Genomic DNA, 15,565 nt, shown 5'->3' on the forward strand with positions numbered 1-15,565 from the left:
AGATGAGGTACTTGGAAAAACAGAGCCAGGGACTTGGGGCTGTGGGAAGCAGGCACAAGTGAAGCCACGTGAAAGGCAGAAGGAACAGCCTCCCCCCCCCCCGGGGAGGACAGCTCTTCCCCCAACAATTTACGCCGCTCTCGAAACCCACAGGCACAGAAGCTTGCAGAACAAGCTCCTCAGAACAGGGGGGTCATCAGGGCAAGGGGGGAAGTTGCTAGAACTGTGAGAGAAGACCTTCCAGTGAACAATGTTTCTATTCTGAAGAGGTTGCCATTTTGGACTGTGTGTGACCGGCTCACACAAGTCAAGACCAGAAAACAAAAGTCACAAGGAAAGTCTGGACTCCATCTTATAAGAGCACTTTTAAGTGGCCTTCAATTCCTGAGTTCGGGAGAAAGGAATGTATGTATGGCTTGAATCCCAGAAAGCATGGGGTAGGGCTTTCTCTATCTGCAGAATCCCTCCCCGACTTGATAAATTTGAATCTCTGATCAGTCAAATCAACAACAGCAGCAACAGAAATCCCACCCAGGTCAGTCAGTGGTATCGATGAAATGGAGACAGAATTTATAAGAGCACTGGGCGGAATCTAGATTGCACCAGCGACAAGCCTGTTTGCAGCTTATTTTCGCGGTAGTTTGTTTTCTCTGATAAAAAGAGAAAATAAAATTGTGGGCCAACTAGCCACTTGGCACCCAAGAGGGTAATAAATATTGGCATAATCACTTTTCTCCTTAGAAATTTGTGCCGTTTCATTATCCATAGCATACCATGTATGCCAAGATCAAAACAATCCCGTTCGGCACCTATGGCGATGTTCTTGATTTATTGTTGACTTCTACTAGCTTTCTGTGAGCTCGCATGCCCCTGTATGTCTCTAACAAGCTTGTTCACCTGGTGGGATTTTGGCTCAGGTTCTCCTACCTGTAGTTAAAACATTATTACTTCTGAGAAACAGTGGGCTAATTCCATATGCTGCCAGAGAGCACAGAACGTCTGGAAGAAATCCCAATATTTTCCTCATTCTACTCCCATCAAGCAACTTTTTGGTAGTAAACTTAATATGCTCCTGAAAAAACAGAAACATTTAACTTTCCAGCCATTAATCAGAGGAAAACCTATTTTTGGTTTTGTGTGTAAAACACAATGTGATTTTCTAAAAAAACTATGACTAAAAAGGCATCTCCAATGTGACTTCAGGCAAGCAATTAAATAATCTTATATTATCAAAATGATTAAAGGCAGGGAATTGGGGGGTAGGGTGGGGAGAAAGCAAGAAGTTGGAGGTAAAATAGAAGAAGGGTATCTACAAATCTGCATTCACTCTCCAATCAGATGTTCACTTAGGTGGAATCGACTGTATCTTTTGTACACGACAAAGAGAAGAAAAAAAATCAACAGGGACGTGAAACAGTGAGGTGTGCAGATGTATTACCAACACGGAATGACCACCAACATTACAACACACAGAGAGAAAGAGAGACAAGTATTAGGAAAATGGTTTAATATTGGAGACAGAAGCAAAAAACTGCATCACACAATAACATACGTTACAAAAATAAGTTTGACTGTTTCAACTACACGGTTATGTCCACAATGAAGACAGAAGAATCAGAAAAAACTTTTGATCTAAACAGCAAAAAAGCAAACCCCTACTTTTTTTTTAACTAATACATTTATCCACATAAAGTGACTGTGTACTCCTAAATTCTAATTTTATCTTTATATTGTGTAACAGCACAATACAGAATAAAAAGTGAAACTTACCGCTTGCTTTAAAGACAAAAATCTAAACACTAAATATAAGCAAAGGGAAAGAATTAAACCAAGCCAAAGTTTGTTTGTTTGTTTTAAATTCTCTTAAACAAAACCAACTTTCTTTCTACCAACTGGAAATCAAACTTGAAAATCAGCCATGATCTGGAGGCCCACAAGAGTAAGCCACAAAAATTTCCATATTATCATTATTTTTAAATCTCCAGTATAAAAAGTTCCACTGGTACAAAATGCATAAGTACAATCAAGTTTTAGAAATAGGAAAGCCTGTGGTTCGTGGTTTTTTTTTTTTTTGGCTCAAATTCCATCAGCAAAATCCAAATTCATCAACGAAACAGAAACAATACTCAAATGGTCTTACAGTTTCCCACTACTTTGCAGTAACTTTGGCTTTTCTCTGACAAAATTTCAAAAGGAAACCTAGGGGCACAGCCCGTTTGCGCCACAGATACAGTACCACCAGCCATGTGCAGAGCGCTCCCGTGGGGATCAACAGAACCCTGTTTCCTTCTTCGAATATCTATTTGTACACAGCACAAAAGGATGGTTGGGGAAATGCGAGGCATGTGCCCTGGACGCGCATCCCCTCCCAGCCCCACCTTGTTTTGATGCGCGTCTTTTTGAGCACAGGTAACTTCCCCTGGACAGAGAGGGAAGGCCAAAGGTGCGCATGGGAGGGTGTGTGTAAACCATGGAGAGGAGGAAACAGAGCTTTATTGAGCCGATGGGACTCTTCTGTATATGAACACTGCACCCATAGAGCAAATGGATTATGTCACAAGGTTCAGACATTCTCAACTAAAAGAGTGTTATTCATAATCTACAAACAACATGTTCTCACAGCACAACACCCCACCCACCCACCCACCCTCCGGTTACACAGGGTTACTTTTTCGTTTTGTTTTGTTATGACATCATTCAGAAAGATAATGAAAACTACAGCTTTTTTTTATATAAAAACAACAACAACCTGTTTTTTCGTTAATTAGCACTTAAGTTAATAAGAACAGAAACAGTAAAATGATTCCAGAGAGTAGCACAAGCCAAGGAATAATAATAACCCCTATGGTGAAAGAAAGATGAACTTGTTACTCCTTTGAAAATGGCAATTTTGCTGGAATTGGTTAATTTTGGTTGGAAAACTACTTCTTTGTGCTTTTGGAGTTTGGTTTTTTTTTTTGTAAAGCAAATTCCCCTCGTTCGAATAATTTTTCCTTCCTCTGCTGTAAAGCTCTTTGCACTCTGGCAGCCCCCCCCCAAGCATTTGATATTTTAGGAGTGACAGATAATCTATGTGGGATCAGAAAAAAGCAAAAGGGGTGGGTGGAAGTGTGTGGAGCACGTGTGCAAGTGTGAATGCTGTGTACAGTTAAAGAGCTTCACTGGCTAGTTTTCCTTGTGGCAGTTTTTTCTCCTGTCAAAGAGGCAAACCCAGGGCTGGCCCAAGACATTTTAGCGCCTGAAGTATACCACAAAATGTCACCACTTTCCCCTCCACGGAAGAAGGGGTGAGTGAAGATCTACATCGAGGACAAGGGAGTAAAGATCTACATTGGGACCTGCTCCCCCTGTGGAGTCTGCTGCCCGAGGCAGTTGCCTCATCTTGTCTCATGGCTGGGCCGGCCCTAGGCAAGCTGCTTTTTAAAATGTTATAGCAGCTTACCTCTTTGACCACAGGAATGTCAAGGGAAACAGTCAGCAAAGCTCCAGATCTGTTGATCTGTTCTTTCCCTGTCATATACATCTCTTTTCTTTGGATCTCTGCCTTTGTCACTACGGAAGTGGTCTAGGCCTGTGAAATTCTTTTCCGGTTAAGTTCAAGATTCCCCCCCCCATTGCAAACGAGTGTTGCTTGAAAAATAGCCAGCAATGGGGGCAGGGAACACCTGCCGCAGTTGACACATGCAAATGGACAAGGAGATTGAGAGTTCTTTGAGTTTGGCACCAGCTGGTTGCGTGGCAAAAAGAATGGCAGCTGGCTTGCCCACACTAGGCGCAATCCATTGTGCATGGCTGCCATTTTGACGGGGCTTTTATGGGACTTCGTTGCAAGTCCCATTGCAATGAATGGGGGAGTGTCCTCACTGAGTTTTTCTAAACGAAAGGGTTTGAAAAAAAATAGCACAATTATTTGGGAAATTTAAATGCCGAACAACAATATGTCCTGGAAAGACATATTATGATGATCCTATATTGTGGATCGGTATACATGTGATAATCCAGTAGGCAAAAATTGCTGCAAGAAGTACAAAATAGCCCTCAAAGGGTTTAGGAAGGCCCCAGCAGTAGTAAAAACATATGAGAATAACACAGAACATTATCTATAAGTGCGTGTGCTAGAAACCTTTATTTTTTTATTTTTTTGCATCACTTGGATTCTAGTCCTTTCTATCCCAGGGCTTCTCTATAAAACAATCATTTGAAAGCAAAGAAGGGTTGTGTAATCATTATTTTGTATTTTTAAAAGATACTTTACAAGGGGGATTTTAGGGGAAGGGGGCAGGTAAGGGAAGGTTTGACTGAAGTAGGAACAAACAATGGGGGATTGATTATGGCACTTTTATCAGTAGCTTACGGGGCTGCTGAAATGTTTTGGCCTGGAAAGGGGATGATCTGCCAGAATAGAAGACCCAAATTTGGTTTAGGAGTAGGAATGTTATCCGATCCAAAGTAAAAATAAAAAAAAGCCGTGAAGGATGTTATCAGCATCTTTTCTTCTGTTTTCAGTTTCCTGGACTCTTTCCTGCAAACACTCAGGATTCGCAGAATCCCTCTCTTCTCTCTACGAAAACGGTTTCTCCATAGCGAATGTTTGCAGGGCTGTGCCCGTATATTGTCGCGACAGAGAATAAGAGATACAAAATAGATAAGGCAAAGATCCCTTTACACTGGACCATTTTCTGTTGATGCAGCATGCAAGCTTCTGAGTTACACAGAACACTTCCATCTAGCAAAATGGAACGCTGCGGCTATTAGTTAGGCAAGCAGAGAGTGAAGTGGATTGCAAATGCAACATTTCATTTCAGAGAGGTACACAGAAAAAACCCGCCACCTGTGCTCGCCACGGCACTAAATCAAATACGTAACGTGTTAAGGGCGGGTAGGAAGTCCTATACCAGACTTCCTCAACCACGGCCCTCCAGGTGTTTTTGGCCTACAACGCCCATGATCCCTAGCTAGCAGGACCAGTGGTCAGGGAGGATGGGAATTGTAGTCACAAAACACCTGGGGGGCCGAGGTTGAGGAAGCCTGTCCTATACTGCACTGTTAAGGACACAAGCCAGGAAGCTTTGATTAGCTGTAGCTGCTTTCTATATGGCCTTTGCATGCTCAGGAATGTTTGCCTGCTCTTCACACTTCGCATGCTCATTGTGTGGAACACCAGCATGGATGCAGCAAACAGGGCCAGCGCCTCCATTAAGGCAAACTAGGCCTTGGCCTAGGGCGCCGAAATGGAGGGGGCGCTGTCAAGCCTGCCCGCCGGCCGCCCATGCTGCCGCCTGCGCCGGGAGCAACGAGGGAGCGGTGGCGGCGGCAGCAGCGCCTGTATCTGAAGCCTTGGCCGCTGAAGAGCTCACAGCGTCCCCTCCATAGGCGGGAGGCGCGCGAGCCGAAATGAGAGCTCAGCGCCCTCCCGCCTATCGAGGGGACGCACGACGCACACGTCATGACGCATGTGCCGGGGGGAGGCGCCAGAAGGTAATTTAGCCTAGGGCACAAAAAGCCCTAGCACCGTGCCTGACAGCAAACCTGTCGTCTATGGAGTACGTGCACGGAGAAGACCTAATTGACATTAGCTCCCGGGTGCATTTGCAAACACCAGCATATAGATGTGGCATGTGAAACATGACTGCAGTGCGAAGTGTGACTGTGACGTGCCTGCTTGACGCCAGGGCAATGCCTCTGACCGATTAGAAACCCACAAGCTTAGCATCCAGGCATGGCCAGAGGCTTCCATTTGTCTAGCAGAACTTCTGACCTTGTTCTGAACCACCGCTCCCCCCCCCCCCGGACACTTTCCGAGCCGACTCCCCTGAGTTCAAAAAGTGATATGCCATGCCGGGTGGGAAGGGGAGAGACTCTTGTTAAAAGAAAATCTGAAGTGCTTACCTTCCCCCAGTTGTGCTTGCATGGTATGAAAATAAATAACTTCAGAGCAAGGCAGAAGTACTGCTGGATACCTGGAGATGGTTTAAGGCAGGCACCCCCAAACTTCGGCCCTCCAGATGTTTTGGACTACAATTCCCATCTTCCCCGACCACTGGTCCTGTTTGCTAGGGATCATGGGAGTTGTAGGCCAAAACATCTGGAGGGCCGCAGTTTGGGGATGCTGGGTTTGAGGGTTGTTTTGGTCTGCGGCCAAGGCATTTTGGGACGAGGCGGGTTTCGGCGCACCTCTTGGGACACCACGTTTTAAAGTGTTGTGCTTTGCTTGGATACTATATATGCACTGGCTGATTAGTACACGCATCTGGCCATAACTGAGCCCCTTTTCCTTCTCTCCTGCTGGTTAGGTGTGTAACCCTGCTGGTTAGGTGTGTACCATCGTACCCTCCAACATCCCGCAGCTCAAAATCAAAAGGCTCGTTTTTTGGTCTCGAGTTCTCGCGGGAGCCAGCTGAACTTGTGCCAGAATGCTGGACCAAAAAACCCCAGGACATTCCAAGATCCAATCAGAAGCCAGGATGGCTTCCGTAATTCCGGGTTGAGGGGTTGAACGGAATGCCCTGTTACCTATTTATTACAATTATTTCTGTCATGCCTTTCTGGATACAGACCCCCTCCTTTCCAATACATAGATCTAACAGACATGATCCAGTCCAGGCTACCTGCACTAAGAGTGCAAACAGCTTGTTTTCTGGAGCTGTGGAAACCTCTGAGCCCATGAAAGTGGGTGGTTCATGTGCCTGCTTTGTTGCCAAGGCAGCAAGGTTTCTCCCTTCTCCCTTTCAAAGAGTTTTGCAGCAATTCAAAAGTTTGCACGTTCCACGATCAACAGAAATCAGGTTAGCAAACGGTATTGCCTCGCCTACTTTGTATCCGTTAAACCTGCACCAATATATGACAGACAATTCAGGCAGATAACACATCAAAGCATTTACGACATGTGTAAACCTCATTCATGAAATTAAGTTATCTGCAGTGCACAATGAAGTTTCATCCAGGAAGTTTTAGTGCATTGGATTTAAGCAAAAGTTTATTTTATTTCATTACAAAAATATTTTTTTTCTTAATGATTTCAAATGGTGGGTTTACTTCTCCTACCTAGGAGTGGTCATACAATACATAATTAAAGAATTTATTTTATTTTATTTTATTAATACTGAATAGCAAATTCCAGCAGCATATTAAAAGCTCTTTTAAGAAAAGACAAAAAAACAAAAAACAAAAAACCCCAAAGGCCTAAAAAGGAGATCTACAGTTACTATTTTTAAATATTTTTTTTAGTTATAGATACAGAAGAAATTTAGACAGCAGTAAAATATTATTATTATTATTATTCTTTTGTCCTTCAGATCTGCCCTGTGCATTTTTCTGATTTCAACCATGTATTAAATAAACCACAAAAAGTAAGTATATATATATTTATAGCTATAGATATATATATATATATGTATATATAAAAATAAACAGCAAAATGGTGAATGTATAAAAGTATTAACACTCAAGACAGCTCTGGGTGGAAAGGGTTAAAAGTTCAAAACTTTCTCACCTTAGAGGTTTCCATACATTATGAAGAAATTACATTGTGAGGTTTGCTTTCACAGCGTTGATGTGCAGAGTGGTTAGAAAAGTGAAACATGGGCACTTATACAATGTTTTACAAAAAACATCCAAGAGAAATAACAAACAACAACAACTTCAGGCAACAAGACCACAGGATAGCAAGTTAACAAACTTTTTAACCTCTTTTTCCTTTAAATATTAGGGATTCATACAAAACACATAGTAAAATACCCATGTTATCAAATTACTTCACACAAGAAACACACTGAAGCTCTAGGAAGAAAAGTACCTTTGGAATTTGGCACTGAAGATTTTTTCACTGATTTCTTTTTATTATTATTATTTCTTTAAAAGAAAAAAAAACTGATCACATTTTGCTGAACACAAACACATCTAAATTGTCCACAATAATAATTTAAAAAAAAATTGACACCAATGCGTCACAGAAGCCAACACAAACTTAGTCTGGAATAGTTTTATTTTCCACATGAAAACTTTTTTTTTTTTAAATTTTAAGCAAACAACTTTTTCCGTTTTTTGAAATTCGTTTTTTTTTTGTTCTGTTGTTGATATTGTTCAAGTAAAAACCAATTTCAAACCTGTTGCTTATAAACACAGAACACTTAAAGACCATAAGACCCATGATGAAACCACAACTTAATTCACAGAAGCACCAATGGAACAACAGCTAACAGTAGCCTTTCTCCTGTACATTGAAACAGTATAAAATATAGGTAATTTTCATGTGCATTAATTCATGGATTGTCTAACTTGTGAGTCAGTTCAGCAAAAGGTGACGGAAATAGGTAGCATTTGCCCTAAAACAGGGTAAATTTTTTTTGTTATACTAATCTACAAAAAGTGGTTCTATATATATATTCTTAATGAGAAAGTGAGCCACCTAAAATGGCCTTATCAAAAAACTTTACACTGCCTGAAAAATGTAAAAACTATTACAGACCTCTAGAGACTTAAAATCAGACAGTTCTTCATTTCAAACTGTTTTGGAAGTAGTCTGTTAGAAACCAACATTCTGTCTCTGGGCACATATTGCTATTGTCATCAATGACCAGCCAGAATGCCAATCTCTGTATAATACTTTCAAGTCTGGTTTTTTTTATTTATTATTTGAACACAAAAAGAAAAGGGAAAAAAAGGAAAAAAAGGAACAACTAAAAAACCCTAACAAGACATTTTGCCACAGGTTGTGTGTGTGTGTCTTTTTGTTTTTTTTAAATAATCCTATTATTAATAATTTGACTAGTAATAAATTTTGATCTTGCATAAATGCAGCAATGCTTTTCACATTGACTTCCCAGAATTCGTATAGCTAGATGAGGTCACATGCAAATTTCAAAGGTTCAAACTATAGGTCAGTAGGAGAACCAAATTATGATGTGAGGTCAGAAAGACATCAGAAACAATGACTGGACGATGAAACTTTTTTTTTTTTTAGACGCCACAGGGACATGCTAGGCAAACGATGAGCTAACGAGCATGAAGATGTCTAGGGAAAAACAAGGAAGAGGAAAAAAAAGTTACGGAGAGTCTATGCAGCAGAAACAAAATCATTTTTTTTAATGGGTGCAGGAGAAAACTAATGCAAATCTTGCAGCATCAGAATATCAGCCATTCACGCAGTTTGCATTAACTGTACACTTGGCCAACAACGACGGCACAATGAAGGACCCCCCAAAAAGGGAATCCATCTGAAAAGGAGTTAGAGAAGATGGATTCCTGTTTCATTTGGGGAGCGGAGGGGGAAAGAATAAAGAACTAGTTTCAACAAATGCAACGTAAGGGGGGTGCTGTGTTGGAGTGGGTTGGGGAAGGAGAGAAACAGAGAGAATAGTCCAAGACAACCAAACTTTAAACTAGATAATGGAAACTACGAACAGGTTAACCAGACAAAAATACAAACAGGAGGATAAAAAAGCATGTAGGATGTAGGATTCAACGGTGAAAAAGCACCCATTGTTGGCACAGATACTCCAGAGACTACTACTTCAAAAGGATCTAGCTAGCAGAGAGAGCTGCTCTTTAGGTATCCAATAAGTTAACAATAGGCAATAAATAACTTCCATTATTTCTGAGGCAGTAAAAATTTTTGTATAAAAATAGAAATGCTTTTTACAAATAAAATTTACAGGCCTGTGGCTTTCTTTTGTTATCTATTATTATTATTAAAATTTTTCTATCTTTCAAGAAACATCAAGTATTGTCACTCTTTTTATTTATTTATTTTAAACCCTGTAGCTTTAGAAACGGATCTCTAAGTCTTTTTTTGTTTTTTTACACTAAAACTCTAAAAAACAAATCCCCATAGAACTTAAAAAAAACAAAGAAGAAAGAAGAAAAGATAAGAGAGAAAGAAAGAAAAACCGCAAGTGAAATATATAAAGATGACCAGTGTTTTAAACAGGATAATATAACATCACGTCAATCTGAAACTCTTTTAAGAATGAAAAATAGTCAAGCCCCTTTAATAAAAATCGAACTGAAGTAAATGGAAAGAATTGGTGTTGTTTCTAAATGAGTTCCTCTCCTGGCACAGGGCCATGATAGTAGCCTATTAACTGCTGGTGCCATTTGGATAAGTCTAGGTCCAGACGTTTGCCCGCTTTCATTATCCCCATCAAAAGTATTAAGGACACCCAGGCTGAGAAAGTTAAGCTGCCACATTTGTGCTCTCGGAAATTTTGATTCTTTTAAAGATTTTGGAGGGTGTGTGTTTATGTGAGTTATCCTTGTAAGGTTGGTTTCTCTCTCTCTTTTTTTCTTTCTTTTTCAAGTCAAGTTTCAAATTCAAATAAAGTATACCGTTCAGTTAGGTTAGCCAAGTTTCCCTTATAGCAGGTGGGGACAATGGAAGCAAGTGTTGTAAAAACAAAAACAAAACAGGTGTCTCTTGGCGGTGGTTGGCAATGTGTTCTTATGTTCTTTCTCAACCTCCCCAAGGGACGGTGGGTTTTGCTCAAGGGACTTACCCTAAGAAATCTAAATTAATAGCAGTAAGCTTCTGGGGTAATGATCAGTAAGGTTTGCTGTCGTTTTTGGAGCGCTTCAGCTGAACTTTCAAGCGTTTCATTCCAATCTGAAAGCCGTTCATAGCCTGTATAGCAGCTTGCGCAGAGACAGGATTGTCATAGCTAACGAAACCTACAATACACAAAATGGGTAGGGGGAGAAAAAGGCATAAGCGTCAGCAAAAAGCAGCAACAACAACAACTGCTGTAAAGTGCTTTTACTGTATAGGGAATAGGGATGTGCACTGTATATATTTGTGGTTGTATTTCAATTTGGGCAGCCCCATTCATCTCCTTTTTGATTTGTTACTGTTTTCATTCATTTTTCATTCGCTTCATTTGGTTTTGATTACGATGGAAACTCAGCCTGTCTTCTGGTGCCTATAATTTTGGGGCTTGGTTTTAATCTGTCCACAGAAGGAAGTCCACAGAAGCAGTTTGGTTTCTCCTCCTACCTCCTTTGTCCCGAAGAAACTTATTTGGAAAGTCAGAGAGGGCTCCCCATGAACAATATGGAACTGGCCATTGGGCACTTCTGGGAGGGTGGGGAAGCACCAGAAACTGGGCTTGGATCCTAAGATAATTTAAGGAAATTTGTTAACCTTCTAATAGTCATATGCCAAATACAGTGCTGAGTTACACCGAGGCAGCATACATTTAAGTGTGAATATTTCATTGATAGGAATTCTAAAATGCTGTGTCTTAAAGTTATGGGTCTTTTGTAACAACGAACCTTTTCCTGATGGACGTACAATATTATTTTTCTAGTATGGTAGCCTGTATCTTAGTACACATACATTTGACAAAGTATTTCATGAAGTATCATTACTCGGGGAGGCTGCCTGTGTGGTTTAGAAACCTAGAAGATCAGGGTTTGGATCTAAGTGCGGCTTCCCACTTCAGAAATAGCAGCCAAGCTATGAGAGGAATCAGATGGAGATGTGTAGCAACAGATGGGGAGGGGGCGGTCTAAAAGTCTGGCCCCACAATCCCATTTCAATCATGTTGCCCCTTCACATCAGTAACCCATGCAGAGAGCTGTTTATTACAAAAGGAACAACACGTTCCTGTAGAAATCCCTCCTCTCAAGGAAACCGGCTTTCTAAAAGGGTCTGCCTAGACCGGGCATCCCCAAACTGTGGCCCTCAAGATGTTTTGGACTACAACTCCCATGATCCCTAGCTAACAGGACCAGTGGTCGGGGATGATGGGAATTGTAGTCCAAAACATCTGGAGGACTGAAGTTTGAGGATGCCTGGCCTAGACCTACTTCATCCTGCCCAGGGAAGTGGGGAGTGGAAATAATTGCATACCCTCCAAAAGTTTCCAGATTCCCCAGGGGCAGTCCCAGAATTACATCCCGATGGTTTCTGGTTTTGATTCCTCAATCCTGTGAGGTACGTTAGGCAGAGAGGCTGTAATTGGCTGAAGGTGACCACTCTAGATGCGCATATGAAATCTATGTGTGCGGTGAGATCAAACGCAGGAGAAGCTTCCTGATGTAGAATAGGGTGTCTCTATGGTAGTTTCATCTGAAAAATGCTGGAGGGTATGGAATTGTTGTGCATCTTTAAAATTAGAATGTCACCATTTGCTATATGCTGTATGTCCGATGTAGGGGGATGTTGCTAAAGCACACACACACACACACACACACACACACACACACACAAATAATTGTATAGTTTTCTAAATTCAGAAGAGAGGGCTTAAATGTAATTTGCAAGTAATGAGTTAAACGTGAAGAGTTTTCTTATACAATAGAGAATAATTAGGTGTCCATAATAAGGCAGTCTGATCGCACAATAAATGGCACTCCCCCTACATAGGATGTAATTAGTTTTACGTGCCTGGCACTTTTTTGTTGCGTGTGTCAGAATAGATTTTTTTAAAGTCCATAAAACCAAAAATAAAAATATGATTCAACTGCACCTTTGAAGGTTAAGGCCAGTTTCTGCGTTAGAGGAAATGTTTCTCCATCCATTGCTCCTTTCATTGTGCACAAACCATAGGAACACCTCCCGCATGAGATGTATAGAAATGAATGAGGTTGGTGCAGGATGGCAAACTCGTGTGCAATCTCCGTTCACATCTACTGGTGCTTCCATGTAGGCCATTCAAGCGGTGCAAGTAAATTTAGATTATATGGCGGGGTTGAGAAATACAAGCTGGCCTATTGATGCCAGGCCATGTCATGTGGATCCAATGAAAAATGGGCATGTGTGAGCCATGTGTGAGCCATTCCACCAGAAACACCTATGAAGGGTGCCTTTGGTTTGGCTGCCTTGCAGGGACAGCCATAAAGATCTGTGGTTTTCTTTTCCTGAAGTGAAAAGCCAAGAATGCAAATATTTGTTATTGGGGAGAAGTATCCCAAACAAGCAGCAGAAATGAGATGAAGATAATCAGATCTGCCGAAAGAGAGAGAGAGATAGATAGATTTGTGTTTGGACATGTAAGCTATTGCACATTTAAAGAGGGTTGACAGGCATATGTCAAGAATGCTTTGATGGTGTTTCCTGCTTGGCAGGGGGTTGGACTGGATGGCCCTTGTGGTCTCTTCCAACTCTATGATTCTATGATTCTAAACTATGCACATGTGAGGGACAGCAATGCTTTTGTTGTGATTCATAAAGCGTTGAGAAATACCTGTTGTTCTGAATGGGAAAGAAGATGCTCAGTTACAGGGCAGAATCCTAGAATTGTCGAGTTGGAAGGAGACCCTGAGGGTCATCTATTCCAACCCCCTGCAATGCCAATGAATAATGCAACAATGCAACGATTTAGATATGCATTGTGGAAATGGCATATTATATCCACGTCACTCTGAACACGAGGCGCCAGCGCATGGGATGCTGAGTAAAAAGGGGACAGATCCTGTGCGTCTCTATTGTCTTTGTGTGTCGAACGTTACATACCAAAGCACTTGCTCAGATTGGTCTGTTTGTCAATGAAGACTTTAGCAGAAATGACATTTCCAAAAGGCATGAACATTTGCAGAATGTCCTGGTCTCCAAACTCCTGTGGGAGGTGATAAATGAAGAGGTTTGCTCCTTCTGGACCTTTAAGAAAAGAGGAAACCATCAGAGATCAGCTGCTTTTGTTTTGTACTGAGAATGTTCACTGAAGAGCTGGTCGTTTCCATTTCAGGCTTCTGAAACACACATGTGTACAGGAAGATGCCACAAGCTACACTAAAAATAATAAGTTTGACTTTAACTTGAACGCTACTTCAGTTTTCTAGAAAACAAAGTAGCAATACTCGCAACATTTCTTATTAACTTCCCAAAGGCTAAGGGGAGCTTTTATATTTAAGGGGTTTGCTGTTGTTTTGGGTGGGATTCAATTGCATACCACCAAATTTAGGTTGTGTAGTTATGGTTGATTTGGTATATTGTGCAACAAATCCACTCCCTGCCAAATACAGTGGTACCTCGCTAGACGAATGCCTCGCAAGACGAATTTTTCGCAAGACGAATGCGTTTTGCGATTTCAATGGAGACTCGCAAGACAAAGTTTCCTATGGCGCGCTTCGCAAGACGAATATTTTCCGTCCCATAGGGTGCCTCGCAAGACGATTTTTTTTTAATTCAACTTGCGAGGCACCCTATGGGAAACCGCACTTCAATGTGTTCCTATGGGAGCCGCTTCGCAAAACGAATTTTTCGCTATACGAAGCGACTTGCGGGACAAATTAAATTCGTCTTGTGAAGCACCACTGTAGACTTTTTGTAAAAAGCAAAGTCATGGGGAAAAGCACTGGAAATTGTGAGATAATATAATTGCTGGATTCACTGTCATATAATGTCCCTGCAAACAAATCAGAATGAATACTCAATAAATAGCCGATGCCATCTAACCTCCCTGTAAACTTTATGCAAACAAATCGGGATGAATGCTCAATAAACAGATTGTCTAGAAGCGAACTCGGTCACCAGAAAATGCATTTATGTACTAGGTTTAGGAATGGGGAGAAATTTGATTAAGTTTGCACTTAAAGGAGCACCTACCAAATTCACATTTTCGGAAACAACAAAAACAAAGCCACCCTTTAAAACCTGCACTTCTCCTAATTTTGCAGCACAGTTTCCTGGCCAAATAATGTGTACAAAATTGTATATGCTAGAGCAAAGTGTGCATAGAAATGCGTATATTAGTGAAAATGTATACAAAAGTGCATTACATTGCTTTGTAGAAATTTGGAGAAAGCTGCATACTAAGATACTTATGAATTTACATGAGGATCCTGGGGTGCTTTTTTTAAAAAAAATGCAAATGGCTGCAGAAATGTGGAGAAGTAAATTTTAAAACTGGGAAAGGAGAAAATGAGAGAACCCAAATGGCTAGATCTCTCCATCTCTAATCCCATACATCTCTGCATGAGCAGCTTTTCTGCCTCCTCCCCCCTCTCTCTGAGGGCACCAGTGTATCCTTTTAAAAAAGCCATTGTTGAAGGATGGGTGGGCCATGTGGAATAACATGGAATGTATTGAAGGAAGCTGCAGTATGAGTAGCGAATTGGCAAACTTTCCAGGGTGGGGGAGGGGGTGGGATTTGCTCATGGAGATGGGCCGATTCTTTGTGCAAGTGCTCCTGTGAACCCCCATTTTTTTGCATGTTTACTAGGAAAAAAAGCTTCTTTTCATAACGTCTGCACTTTGGTAAATGATAATAGTAATTAACTACCACAGCTTTCATTCATTCATTCATTTTTTTGGGGGGAAAAGAATATAAACTGCTTAGTAAAATCTCTTAAGCAGAGCATCTAAATTGACTATCGATAATGCATCAATAAAATCAGTTTTGAAAACAAGTCTACATAGCTAAATCATGTGTCTTGAGTAGGCTTGTTGGAATAAAAAGGTTTCTAACAGGGATCTAGAACAGTATAGCAAAGGTGTGTACCTAATGTTAATATTCAGCTAGGCGTTGTAGGAACCCTTCAGATTAAGAAATGATATGGAACAATTGCCTCCAAAGATTATGTACAACATGAGTTTACAAAAACAACAAAACCATGGCAAATATATCTA

At 41.0% G+C, this 15,565-nt stretch overlaps 1 protein-coding gene and 1 long non-coding RNA gene across 53 annotated transcripts in view; one reads left to right on the top strand and one right to left on the bottom strand.

The window, feature by feature from the left end:
• LOC132592700 (uncharacterized) overlaps positions 1-15,565 on the top strand; it is a 76,998-nt gene that overhangs the window by 25,548 nt on the left and 35,885 nt on the right. The gene's annotated exons all lie outside the window — the stretch shown is intronic.
• Positions 1,491-15,565, bottom strand: part of CELF2 (CUGBP Elav-like family member 2) — a 492,055-nt gene continuing 477,980 nt past the window's right edge. For 43 of the 50 annotated variants that reach the window (XM_060279201.2, XM_088652496.1, XM_088652511.1 and 40 more), the window contains 3 exons: positions 13,451-13,594; positions 10,494-10,665; positions 1,491-9,013 (listed from right to left, as the gene is read on the bottom strand). In XM_060279201.2, the coding sequence (XP_060135184.1) occupies positions 10,538-10,665; positions 13,451-13,594 (272 nt within the window). In that variant the 3' untranslated portion in view covers positions 1,491-9,013; positions 10,494-10,537. Of the gene's footprint in view, positions 10,666-13,450; positions 13,595-15,565 lie in introns of all 50 variants that reach the window. The other 7 variants (XM_088652502.1, XM_088652504.1, XM_088652517.1 and 4 more) reach the window with 1 other exon arrangement.

This window comes from Zootoca vivipara, chromosome 9 (assembly GCF_965207765.1).
Source record: "Zootoca vivipara chromosome 9, rZooViv2.hap1.1, whole genome shotgun sequence".
NCBI classification, from domain to species: Eukaryota; Metazoa; Chordata; class Lepidosauria; order Squamata; family Lacertidae; genus Zootoca; species Zootoca vivipara.